The sequence below is a fragment of the Scomber japonicus genome, chromosome 4 (assembly GCF_027409825.1).
Source record: "Scomber japonicus isolate fScoJap1 chromosome 4, fScoJap1.pri, whole genome shotgun sequence".
Lineage (NCBI taxonomy): Eukaryota > Metazoa > Chordata > Actinopteri > Scombriformes > Scombridae > Scomber > Scomber japonicus.
Window position 1 is genome coordinate 23,235,170 of NC_070581.1, and position 14,383 is coordinate 23,249,552.

The following is a 14,383-nucleotide window of genomic DNA, read 5'->3' on the forward strand; positions in this document are numbered from 1 at the left end:
CAAAGCATCTATTAGGGTGATTTGTAAGAGCTTTGGGAGAGCTGGGACACTCACTGGAGTCCAAGGATGATTCATATTTATTTCGCCAATTTTGCAGGACAGAACCTCCTGGGACACAGAGCGGAGGAGGCTGTATCCAAGCCAACTAGACACATGCATAAATTTACTGTTAGAAAGTGTACAAACATTCTTATTGAAATGAATGCAGAGAGGAGACATAAATCCTGAGGGAAAAGGCACCTGTTGCTTTGATGGATGACTTGCAGAATTTAAAACTGAATTTTTTTGGCTGAGGTGGAAATTTCAAGGTGGACAGTTTTTGCAGAGCAGTGCTACAAAAAAAGAGAAGGTGTGTGGGAGAAGAAACTGCAGATGGAGTAGGCTGGAATTCTGTGCCCAGTAAAATGTCAGCTCATTAGGGGCAGGTCAGCTACAGGCCAGTCTAGTCTCTGATTTAATTTTTGGATATACATAGCAGCTTTGGCAGATATATAGATGCTAAAGCAAAGGTTTCTTTTATGTATAGGCATTATGCTTCTTTTCTGTAGCTTTAGCTCTGGGAGGAGTGCTTTTTGAATTAATGGTGCTCATGTTGAACTCTTGGGCATCTTGAAGGTAACTGAAGACCTCCTTAAGGTTAAGGCCAGATGTAACTGAGATATTGTGGGTATATAACGCTTCCAGGATGCTGTGCAAAGGCCATCCGGCAAGTCGTTAGCAGGTTATGTGGGAGCTGTGGCAGACAAGGGGTGTGTGATTCATTCTTGGAAAAAACCTTGACAAACTGAGCCTAGGTTTTGGGAATGAAGTCAACTTCTTCCTCTGAGGACACAGACTCACTTTCTGAATTGGAAATGATGACACAACGACCAACAGAGCCAGAAGATAGGATGGCAATCGCCAGAGTAACAATAACAGTCTGTACTTTGAGAAAACTGAAAGAGCAGGCAGCAATACCACAGTAGTTATAGTGAAAAAATGTAGACAGAAATGAAGTAAGTAAGAAGTACGTAAGAAATCAAGTTAGTTAATTTCACATATCTCCACATTTCAAATCAAGTGCCAGTTGTCTTATTTGGATGTGAGACTAGGGAGGACGGAGAAGGTTACTTACTAACTGTGCCAATGGGGAGACATGATTTTGACCTTGAAAGCAAGTATTTTTTGGAAAGGAAAGACATTTGTTAGGTGTTTGAGTGTTAAAACTTGATTTTAAGGTGAAATAATTTAGTTGGTTAGGTTCAGGGTTGGGGATTTAGGCATGTAGTCTTAATTGAGGACCAAAACATTAGAGAAACATGCTGGTAACCACCCATTCACTTCCCTCCGGGGTACAACCCCAATTTCACGCTGGTATTAACATTAAATGAATATGTGATCTGGATAACTACATTTGATCATAAGTCTTCATGTTTACACCTGGTATTGACAAGCATTCTTGTTATCTCAGTTAAGCATTCATAGGTGATTGGATCTCAATATGTAAATAAGGTAGGTGGGGCTGTGTTCTTTGTCAACAAACATGACACATCCCCAGTCAAGCAGAGTGATGCTGCACTAGGGGCTCTTTTTGTTCCTTGTCTGAGGCATTTAGCAAGGCTAGCTTGAGATATCAGATAGAGGCAGATTTGGTGACTTGTGCAGATGTTTTTCTTAAAAAAATCTCATGCACATTTCAGGTCTATATTTTTATTCTGAGGCTACATTAACAAACTGTATTAGTAGGATATTGCTTCTTTTTCTTGCTCTTTACTTGAAATCTAAATTCTCAAATACATTTCGGCATGTTTGAGCCTGAATTATGGAGTTAGATTTGTTTCATAATGTTGTGTGTGTGCAGATCGACAATCTGTGTGTAAATGTGTAATCTGTAAATATAAACACCTTCCACAAATACAAAAAAAAGATTTGTATACTCACAAAAATATTTTGCAAATATAAAACGGATCTGCAAATACACAAACAAATTCCACAAATATAAAAAATACATTAAATTAATTTACAAATAAATGAAAAGCATTTGTGAACTCAGTTTTTATTTGTGAATCGAAAAAACATTTGTGGATCTCAGTTCTACGCTTGTGGATTTGCTTTTTACACACACAGAGTTTTGAAACAAACTTTCCGCCGGTCCGAACGAAAATCCACTCGTATCACTCGGCTATTTTCGGATAGCAAGCGATCGCCTACTGGTGACGTCATTTCCGCATATCAAAGTAAGAGCACGAAGTCTTTCTATGAGCTTTTTAAAATGTTTATCAGCGATAAGTGACGTGCATTCATGGTTTCATGTTAATGTCATACAGTGATTATTAGTGTGTGTTTATTTGTTCTATGTATATTATCTAGCACACACTTTCATATACATTTCTGTTTGAGTATGAAAGGCACCAGGATGCTTGTGGGCAATGTTCAGACAATTTTTATCGTTAAACAATAATAAAAAATAAACACAGCTATTCATAAAACAGAATGAATACAAATGTAAAATATATTATTATTATTATTTTTATTATTGTTTAATGATAAAAATTGTCTTTTAAATGCTGTGCTGAAAATGTCTAAATCTTAAAACCCATAACTTTCTACTGATTACACTAGTATTGAAAGGTTGTGAAGAGATGTCTGGATGTCAGTCACCAGCATCTTCTACAGGGGCCCTCTTTACAGGTTGGATTGTTATGACTTTTGGTCTATTTACAATGCATCTTAATCATATTTGCAATGTATAAAATCCTGCACCCTGTTCGTTCTCCCAGCCCGCAACATGAATGCTTACACATAGACATTAGAACTACATTAGTAAGAGTCAGTACACTACTAATAAGATGTGAAGTGCGTTGTGACTTTTACCCATCTGAAAGAATAAATGAAAAATATAAAGGATGAGGTGGCTGATAACTGCTTACTGAAGAAGCAGCCAAGCCACCGCTTTAGAGAGCTGAACGTTGCCCACAAGCATCCTGGTGCCTTTCATACTCACACAGAAATGTATATGAAAGTGTGTGCTAGATAATATACATAGAACAAATAAACACACACTAATAATCACTGTATGACATTAACATGAAACCATGAATGCACGTCACTTATCGCTGATAAACATTTTAAAAAGCTCATAGAAAGACTGCGTGCTCTTACTTTGATATGCGGAAATGACGTCACCAGTAGGCGATCGCTTGCTATCCGATAATAGCCGAGTGATACGAGTGGATTTTCGTTCGGACCGGCGGAAAGTTTGTTTCAAAACTCTGTGTGTGTAAAAAGCAAATCCACAAGCGTAGAACTGAGATCCACAAATGTTTTTTCGATTCACAAATAAAAACTGAGTTCACAAAATTAATTTAATGCATTTTTTATATTTGTGGAATTTGTTTGTGTATTTGCAGATCCGTTTTATATTTGCAAAATATTTTTGTGAGTATACAAATCTTTTTTTTGTATTTGTGGAAGGTGTTTATATTTACAGATTACACATTTACACACAGATTGTCGATCTGCACACACACAACATTATGAAACAAATCTAACTCCATACTGAATCCATTCTGAAATATGTGAATGGGTGAGTGGACAATGTAAACAACCTATCAAATAACCTTAGCAACAAAGGCTATGGAACCATTCGATCAATAAGTAACTTTTTCTTCTTTTTTTTCTTTTTTTTCTTTTTTTAAGCATTTTTACATACTTTCACCTTAAGTTTGGGAAATTTGATATTCAATGTTCAACATAGACATCTGACATTATAACAATATGTAAATAACAAAATCACAAAAAACATGTCCCCACTAAGAATGTGGGCAATATCTACATATTGCATTACACCTCCAGGCTGATATCCGGTCACAATGCCAGCCCGGATGTAATCTATGTAATCTATCCATTCTGATCACAATGCATTCTACATGCATTTAGTGTTACAGCAATTATTTTCATTATATAGATTAATTGAATCGCTTAATACACATTTTATTTTTCTAATGAAATAACCTCATAGAGTTAAATAAGAAAATGGTTAGAAAAAAATTGTCCCCACAAGTTCCCAGAGCCAAGGTGATATCTTCAAACTGCTTGTTTTGTCTGAACAACAGACTAAATCCAAAATTATTGAATTGGCGACGATATAAAACAGATTAAAAGGCAGATAATCCTCATATTTGAGAGACCGCCCATCCCTCATTATCACCAATGAGGTGCCTTTGAGCAGTGGAGCTGCTTAGTGGTCAACTTGTCACATCTGGTTGTAATGGGCTGCTTCCCAATGTAAATGTGTGGTACTGTGTGTGACTGTCAAGGAGGAATTCCTGAAAAGGTGTGCACTGCTCTCACTGACTCTGGATAAATATAAGAAAATAGTTAGGGGCTAAATATGAATTATGTCAGTACAGGTCCTAACAAATATAGAAGTACAAACAAGTGTGTGTGTGTGTGTGTGTGTGTGTGTGTTTGTGTGTAATCCTACATTAGGGGTGGCTGACTGGATTAGCAGAGTAAAATAAGAAGCAGAAGGCATTTTTATACCATGTTCAACCCACATTTCTCTGGCCTCAACATTATTTTTCATCCTGCTTTCCTGTCTCCATCACCGTATCTTCACTGGCAAATTCACACTTACTTTCTCCTGACTCATTGTGAAACCTGTCTGCCCAGCTCTGCTTTTGTTCTATTGCTCCTTTACCTTTCTTTCTTTCCCCTACATTGCTTGTGTTTTATCGAGTGTAGATGTGATTATATGGGCTTTTGTGTTTGTCTGACAGGTGTCAAGGGCATTCAATCTCACATATTTCCGCTCTATCTTTGCCACACAAACACACACACACACGACATAACACTACGTAAGCAGCCCACTGCAGCGGGATGTGTTGCTAATAGGTCTGTCACTGGTGACAGTTTGGGGGGATGATCTGTCTCTGAGATTTCTTTGCACAGTTGTCACAGGCACATCCATGTTGCAAAATAAACACATTTGGATCTTGTCACAACTTTTATAGCTCCATAAACAAGGTGACCGCAGAAGAAGGCAATTTACTGTAAAAAAAATAAAAGGATGAGTACGTCTGGTGACAAATGGCTACAACGCATTTGTAAGTCACATCTCAGTGTCATCAGAGTAAACAATGCTGATAGGAAATGTGCACCATAAACAAAGATAAAAGTGGATCTTCTGACCAGCGATAGCTCATTCAGACAGTGTGCACACTACTCAAGCGTTGAGTGTTTCATGATTAAAAGCATTGTGCTTCTCTGCAGTTGTGTATATTATTTTGCTTAGTTTTTATATTTTACAGCCATAAAACATTTGCTTCACAATCTTTTTTGTGAATGCTTTGAGATACAAAAGACTAACCTCTCGATCGAGACCAGGTGCCACTGTCACTATATCTCCATTCTCACTGTTGATGGTGAACATGTTAGGGATGGGGCTGTGCGGTGTCTGGGACAGGATTCGATAGCGCACCATTCCATTAGCTGTGGTGTTGTCGTCGGCATCGAATGCTGACAGGTGCATCACATATGTTCCTGATGAAGACAGAAATATTTGTTAGTGCTTCTGTTCAAGTAGAAAACCATACTGTGATTGTTTATAACATTATCTTTATTTTAGCTTTAATTCGTTTTAAAGCCAAAGAGAAAATAGAAAATAACACGATTTGACAGTTTGCTGGCTTCATGATTTTTCTGTTACACTATATTTCAATGTGTTACAGATAAACATTTCAAAGGTTTTAACACACAAGGATAAAACTAGCAACTAACTCAAAAGAAGCTTGAAAAATGAAGGAAAATTATGTAATTTTCCAATTACTCTGTCCCTATGCAATTTTTCATTCTTTGCTAATGTGTCTTTTATTGGGTAGTTTAAAGTGACACAAAGAGAGGTATGGACTCTGAATGCACTGTTACATAGCTAATAAACCACCTGGTTATTCCATAACAGTTTAATGACTCTTACTATAAAGTACACACTCACTGAGCTCTTCATATTTATGCCAGCAGAGAAATTTTGGACAACTGTTCTGTAAATAATAATGACTCAATAACAACTATACTCACTGGATAATTAAAGGTGCTGCAAATGTGATGTATTCCCATTTTTCATATTTGACTAATGATGATTTTGGTAAGACTTAATAACATTATTCTGATATTGATCAGTAGGCACATTCATTTAGCAAAAGAAAAACATCTAGATGTTTGATTCTAAACTGAGTCTAAACTGATCTATGCAGATTTATGTTGGCCTTGAAATAGTTGGAAACCTGCTCTGTAATGAATAATGACTCCCACTACAAGCACAAATAAGAAAAGTCATATATAGACACAGAGAATAAGCCACTATCCCTCCATGAATGCATCCCTTGTTTGCTTTCCTGCCTCCACACACTCATATAACTCTGTCGGATCATTGCCTGTCACCCAATCTCTCCATCTCTCCCTCTCCTTCTTGCTCTCTCTCTCTCCCGTAGCCGATTCTAATTGTCAGAGATAGTGATATCATGCCAGTGACAGCCCCTGTCTGAGGATAATTGTAACCGCAGCTCCCATTTCAAACTTCATTACATTTCAAAGCAACATTTGTCAATGACTCGGCCAGAGGGAGCACTCTAAAGGCCTCTCAGCGAGACGAGAGAAAGAAGAAAAAAAAAGCCGGCAGGAACAGAGTAAGGGAAAGGAAAAGAGAAGTAGAGGACAGACTCCATATTTGGTTTGATTCCAAGTGGAGTGACTATCAGTCCTCCACCAATCGCTTTTTTTCTGAAGATGGAGGGATAGAGAGAAGGAGATGAAGAATCACAATGTGTCACACATCGCTGGGGTAATTTCATTAAGCTGCACTCTTAGGGGGTTTAATGTGGACCCTTTGTACGGGCGTCCTAAGCTGTGCCTGACAGGATTAGGTCTCCATAATGACTCTTTAATTTGCAAACTAATTCAAGTCTGTAATTGGCCTTCCATTGAAACCACTGGAGCTCTAAATTCTAAAACTCTCTTTTTTATGATTATTGTTCAGCTGAATGTCATGCATGCCACAGAGAATTGTCTGCTGTGTGGGGCAAGGCTGAGGGGGAGGGGTGGGGGTGGGGGGGTATTGGTATAGCAAAAAAAAAAGAAAGAAAGAAAGACAGAAAGACAGAAAGAAAGAAAGAAAGAAAGAAAGAAAGAAAGAAAGAAAGAAACATCTGAACACCTCCTGAGATCACTTCAGGTGCAATAAACTCAGGCTCATCAGGCTCACACATGTGCATGCACACAGAAAGCTCATCTCCACAATGTTTCCGCTCTGAGGTTAGGCATAAAATGACCCAGTGGTGCTACAGTGTGGTACATTTAATCCTCAATCTCCTCTCCAGCCTGAGCACCCTCTTTGGTTTATGGCCACTGCTGCAGCCGGCTAAATGAAAAGCCACTGTAGGAGACGGATTCTCCGCCTGTCTGCTAAATCAAGGGGAATGGAAAATTCTCTGTTGCGTCAAAGATTCACTGGTATAGTCATACTTTTAATGACACCGATCTATCCTGATATACTAATCGCTTGTCTTCTGTTCAGCCACGTTTAAACACCTTCACCCCCTTTTAATCTTTCAATCCATTTCCTTTGATTGTTCCTACTTCTATTTATTCCTGTATTGTCCATCTATCCATCCATGAATACTTCAATACCTGGTTTAGACCCTTCATCCACCGAGCCATTGTAGACCTGGTTTTTGAACTCGGGTCTGTTGTCGTTCATGTCGATAACGAAGATGTATAGATCAATAGGGTTCTCAACTTGGTTCCCATTCATGTCCACGGCATGGGCTCGCAGCTGGAAGACAAAAAGACAAGCCACAAGAGGTCTGATTATGAGCCACAATTTTCATTTACATGACAGCAGAAAGCGATGAATTGTTAAATAATGAAGAGTCCATTTTTTGTTTGATATAAGGCTTATATGCTTTTGTGCTTGTATTGGTTGTGTTGTGTGATGGACAAAAAAGTATTTTTTAATATAACATGGAATGAACTAGGTAAATTATGATAAAAGAATGGTCTTCACTTTTACCCTGGTTTTTCCTGTCCTGTTACATACAGGCTATACTAAATTTCTGATTGGTGGAACTTGTTGGGCCAGCCTAACAGGAAGCTCTGCAGATATAACTCAGGATCTCTCTGTAACTTTTTGGAGAAAAAGACAATTAATTATTGATTTTTTGTGACTAAAACTTTACATTCAGTATCTATTTTAATGAATTCAACTTCTTATATTTGTGGTTTGTGATTAGAGGTGTAAATACTCATATATCTCATGTGAATTCTTTATCAGAGAAACTAAGAGTCAAATTCAGATTTAGTGCATGAATAATACAATTGCCACGATTCATATTCTTTTGTTTGACTTAAAAAGGCATGAGGACCAGTTTCATTATAATGTGTTATTTCTTGCCCCGGGCTGTTGAGGTCTTTTAGCAGTGTTTTAGCACCTCGTAGTGGTAGTTTTGTTTGAACATGTAATGGTTCCCATGTGACCTGAAAGCAGCCATTTTTCCTCAAGCAGACTGTGGAGCAGACACACTTCTTCTCTGCAGCCATCCTTTCATTTATGTTAAGTGCAAGTGCATTATTGTAATTAAATATACATTTGTAGTAGAAATTAAGACATTTTGATTCATTTAAAATTCATGTATTATGTAGTAGTAAGCCATAGCTGCCTTTTCGTTGTACCAGCTTCAACACTATTGAATTACTTGTGTTTTTCTACAGTTTGACTCTTGATTCATGAATGCATCTACAATGGCATCTTGTTAAAGGCATAATGAAGATGACCCCTCATATGTATTTACTGGACAGAGTTTGGCTTGCTGTTTTTTCTGTTTTGGTGGCCCCTAGGGGACAATAACAGTAGTGTTTTCCCAGAATGAAGATTGCATTTCCCATGAGTGCCACTGCCTCATCTTGTTAACGTCGTGGCTACAGTGTGCATTTATTTTTGAAGCCAGTGAACAAAAGCCTTTTCTAATACAATTTTTCTCTTAATCTTTCTTAGCTGTTAGCAGGATGTATAGCAATGAGGTAATATAACTATTTGTGGCTATGGATGATTGCAATATGATGATGGTAAAGCAAAGTAAACATTGCTTAGTACTGTTCATACTCTGTGGTTACATGGGGGCTGCATTCACACCAAATCAAAGCAATGCAGCACCTTCTTGCAGGATTGTGAGGTTTGTGCTTTAGATCATAACAGTGAAACAATAAAAAAAACAACTTTTATTTCTCAGTTTCACTTTATTCTTGCTACACTGCCCCTCTGTTTCTCTTGTCTTTTTAAAATGAGTCAGGAAGGCGACAACAAGTCTAATTTTACTTTTGATGTCCCAGTAACCTCTTTGTACTCCCTCATGCTACAATGCTACATGTGATGCAAACATAGGCTCTTCTGGTCTGTGTGCCGTAAATCATTTAATCTTATTTCGTGGGGAATCTGACCCAGTGGCAGTCATTTAGAATAACTATATAGAAATAGCCAATCTTCTCACCAATGGTCTCATTTCCTTTTGTAGGTCATATAGAGGCATCAGAAGCATCATGAGACTGTTTCATAACCACTTGAGAGTTCCTTGAAGTAACTTTAAATTCTGTAGCCACACAATGAGAAGAGCACAGTGCTTGTAAAGAAACAGTTAATAAACCAAACATACACTCTTGGTCTATTAAATACAGGCAATTCTTAAGTTGTTGCTATGTTTGAATGACACTCATCCTCTCAGTGTATTTCAAACTGAGGAGAAACCACATTAATAAAACACCACCAAACTGAGAGCAAGTGTTTTTATCTTTCCAAACTGAATGTTTCCACAGCACCTCTAATGCCAAACGGAAAAACCTCCAAATCTCCACTGTGTTTTCTGAATTTGTTATTTAACCCAGCTCATGAACACACAGACTGACTCAATCTGCATATACAATACAATCTTATTGAATTATATAGTATAGAAATTTCAAAAAGACTTCCTGAAACGAAACAACATTATTATGTAGGGTAAGAGGTAGAAAGGCAAACATTCTGGTTATTTGTCTTGCAGAGATCATGTATTTTCTTCAGACTTCTTATCTCCTAGTCCCCAGTAGTTTTCTATCTCAGCAAAAACCAAAACAAGAAACATTTTATTGGAAGTTGGCTCTGTTGTAAAAGCAAGATGTCTGTTTCAGGATCACTGCATTGGATCCCAGGCCAACATTCTGTCTTGCTTTTGTTTGAAAGAGAATTTTCTGCACTTCCCTCTGACTCCACAAACACACAGCCAGTTCATCTCAAATTCAACTCAGCTGTGCTCTGATCAATGGAATTGCCAACTAGGATTTCTCACAAAGTTTGGACATGAAGTTATTAATGAAATCAATACGTGCTGTAAAATTTCTCCTGACTGCTTTGCCTCTTATGAAGTCTGGAAGACAGAAAAAGAGAGCTGAATGAATGACAATGAGAGCAAAGAAAATGACTAAATTATCAGGGAATTATGAGTTTGGGAAAAAAATACTTTTTTTTGTTTGTTTTTTCAGTCCATACATGAAGGTCAACCTAAAAGACAGATATGGCATTTTAAAATGAACTCCTTGGTTCTAACTAAAGTTGTTTTGATTCAGTTCACCTTACCTGGGAATGTTTATATCCCTGAACATGACTTATTCAGTGATGTTACTGTCAGCTGGAAGCAAAGGGGATGTTTAGGTTATATCATATGAAGGGGGAAAAACAATTCAGATACTATCTACATCCTGCTTCTAATAACATAGGCTGGTAAATATTTATTCTGTTCAATTACAGGCAACCTGTCTACCTAACACATGAAGGACCTTCTATCTATTTGAAGCTAGGGATATCTATCCAAAGGGAGGCCAAAAAGAGGGAAGGAAAAATTAGGAGGAGATAGTGAAGAAAGATGAAAAACTGTAACACAAACAGATTTTCTTTCTCCATCATGTGTGGAGAATTGAGAGAATGGTATTCCTTCCATCTGAGCATGCCTGATGGGGAAAGTGCTACCTGGTCACTGCAAAAGCATAAGAGCCTGATAAGCGAAATAGCCTCCGGGCTCGTTGTGGCGGGAAATAGAATAAGTAGCATTCTCTGTCGGCTTCTTTTCCTCAGAGAGGTGAAGATCCTCTCCATTGCCGCCCACCCTCTCCTCTCCGCCTTCTGCTTCCATTCTGCACCTCCACTGAAATTGTGGCTTCGGGTCTCCCCGAGGTTAATTTGACTTTACTTTTTCCACTGCATTGTCTGATCTGTCCTGCACCCAATATCCGCACGCTGCCATCGCATATCGCATCTTGCTGTTCTGTAACAGGCTAGGAGCCAGGCCCCTTATCTCTACCCACCCTCATCCCTCCATCCCTCATGTACCCACACCCTAATTCAATAACAGCAGGAGTCAGAGATTACCGCCATGTTTAAAGAAGGCAAAATGTAATTTTGGGTCCACATTAAAGTTATTATCTTGAAAGGCAGGGGGAGAAAACAGACCATACCAGGCAGTGCTCTGCATTTGGCAGAGGCAACATCCTGATATAGATAACAGCAGAAGCTCCAAGGTGTATTCCTTATAAAAATGCATCTTTTTGCATGGCCTGTTTTGAATTTCAGAGTGCTCATTCTTTTGAAATTTGAATGAAATTTGAAGTAAACAAAAGAAAGAGCACAAAGCCAAATTCTAACTTTGTATATGTGCTGTAGTTTTCCTCGAAAAAGTTGTCCAGCAAAGAAAATCCAAATTGCACATCATTGCAGTTCTTGGATTGAGGATGTTTTACTTTCATACAGTTGAATTGCTTTCCTGTAGCTCTCACAGCATTGCGTGTGAGAGGCCTTTAATTGATTTGCAACACCTTTCTTCATCTTTTAAAATGTACGTCTTTGCCTTGTCTCATCTGGTTTCTCCTTGCACTTTGTATTCCACTCCAACTAACACTTTTCCTCTACAACAAACACAGAGTTTAACTTAAGCAGCCTTTAGCAAGCCTCTGCCTTCCTTAACAAATCACCTCATTGATTGGAGTTTCCCTTGGGTATAAATCTTCTCAGCTCCCAGTAAAAGGTTGGGCTTGCTAGCTCCCCAGGACTGTAACTCAGACTATAGGTTCCCATATAAATACAGAGATAGTGACAGGTACAGAGACAGAAAACCAGAGATAGAAACTTAAAGTGATGAACCCAGTGTGTTTTCTCACTATATCAAAGTGTTGAGGCTCTATTTCCATGGCAGCAGAGGGACTAGCTCAAAGATTATCTCAAAGACTAGCACAAGCAGCAATACAACAAGTTAGTACATTTTGCCAGACTGGTATAGTCGAGCACAGCACAAAGGCGGGAAAGGAGGTGAAACAAGATTTGGGTTTCAATCAAACGAGGAAGCACCGAGAGGTGTTGGTATACGGGCAAAAACTGTTAATATGAAAATATACACTGCTTTGTATATTGTATTTTCCTACCCAGTACAGTTGCAGAACAAGGTGGCATTCTTACCAAACAGTAACACAATAAATACAAATTGTCAGTGCTGTTTATGTATAGGCTAAACAAACAAGATACAGTATATTCAATAGGAACCTTTGGAGACGTTGGCAGGTTGTTTTTTGGACAGGAACATGCTAGCTGTTTTCCTCTGCCCCCTGTCTTTATGCTAAGCTAGGCTAAACTCCTTTTGTCTACAGCTTCATAATAAACATACATGAGATTGCATCAATCTTCTGATCTCACTCTCAGAAAGAAAGCAAATATATTCACACACAATGTTACTCACATCTTCTTACTCTGCACCATCCAAACTATGGTACTAATTTCCTGCTTACAAAGCTGTCTCTCCTTCCTATTTGGTGAGCTTTTTCATCATGCACCACTTCTATTTGCACAGCAGTGAAAAATCTATGATACAAGTAATGTGACTGGCTAAGAGCATAATGATTATTTAGCACATTCTCTGACTTAAGTCACCTCTATATGAGTAAAAGAGTGCAATAACTCACATATACATACACACACAGAAATTGTTTGTATTGCTATCTGTCCGCATGTTTATTCTTGATGTAATAATGCAGTATTTTGATGGAATGTTTATAGAATTGATTAAATTGAATAAGCTGATTTGTTTTCTCATAATTTGTCATATTAAGCTAATAGGCTATATCTTAAAATAAAATAATAATTCACATATAAAAATATTGTCCTACTAGTACTACATATCGGAAAGTTAAAAGTAGCAAACATGAAAAAATAAATGAAAAAAAATGAAGGGACCATGAGAATGTAGATCTACATTGGTTTTTATGTAGACCCCTTTATTGAAAGGTGGTAGTATGTGCCAAAGGGTAAAATAGCAGTTTAATAATGCTTCTGGGTTTCATCTAAAAGGTCAAAGCTCTTCTGTGTGCATAAACATGTGTGCGGTGTGTGTGTGCGTGCTGTACGTGTGTGTGTGCGTGCATGCACAAGTGAGAGAGAGAGACTCACATGGTAAGAAGACCGATGTTCTCGATCAAGAGGTTTGGTGACGAACATCTTTCCAAGCACAGGGTCGATATTAAACACCTCATTGGGTGGTTGATCTGCTCCCACGCCGGTGATGCTGTATCGAATCGAGATATCTTGGTCCTGGTCTGAACGAATCTGCATCACAACAAACAAACAAACAAACAAACACAGGGACACTCAATCAATACAAGTTCATCAAAGTCTCATACTGTGTTTCAGCGACACACAATTTCCAGTATCTATTCTTCTGTTCTACTAAAAAAAAACAAGTCAAACACAGTTACCAACTTACGTCTGTTGGTGCAGTGAGCTGTTTATTATTCAAAGACCAGTTTGTGATATGCAGCCCTGGAGTTTAATAATTTTGTCCTTACACAATCATCTCAGAAACCTGATATTGCATATTACTCACTAGAACCATGCACAAACACACAAATAGAGATCGAGGGCACGCACTCTCACACACACACATTCATCACAGTTTGGCATTTCTAGCTACCGCATATTCAAGGATTCCATTAGTGCTGCCGCAGGGAGCACTATGCATTCTGTTTGGCAGAATTGCACTGCATCAAAAGAGAAATTAGAATTCAATATTTTGCGGTGGGAGAAATGAAATCAACATATATTTACTGCTAACGTTTACATTCAGATGGTGATTGATAAAGACTAGCTGGTGCCACGCTGCGAATACAGACCAGGTTGTGAACAAAAATGACAATTAGATATGAAAGTGAAAATATGGGGTTGTAATTGTTGTGAAATTAGGGAAGCAACAACAGGCCACATAACAATAAATACATCTCCAGGTGGAAAAGATGGGCCAGAAGAAAATAATAGTCCCACAGAGCCCCAAATCCGGTGGTTCAC

At 38.1% G+C, this 14,383-nt stretch overlaps 1 protein-coding gene across 1 annotated transcript in view; it reads right to left on the reverse strand.

Annotated features, from left to right (window-relative positions):
- Positions 1-14,383, reverse strand: part of LOC128357958 (cadherin-4-like) — a 240,201-nt gene that overhangs the window by 30,674 nt on the left and 195,144 nt on the right. Inside the window, exons 6-8 of the mRNA XM_053318395.1 lie at positions 13,493-13,648; positions 7,666-7,810; positions 5,351-5,523 (exon numbers count right to left, since the gene is read on the reverse strand). Coding sequence (XP_053174370.1) covers positions 5,351-5,523; positions 7,666-7,810; positions 13,493-13,648 — 474 coding nt within the window. The remainder of the gene's footprint in view (positions 1-5,350; positions 5,524-7,665; positions 7,811-13,492; positions 13,649-14,383) is intronic.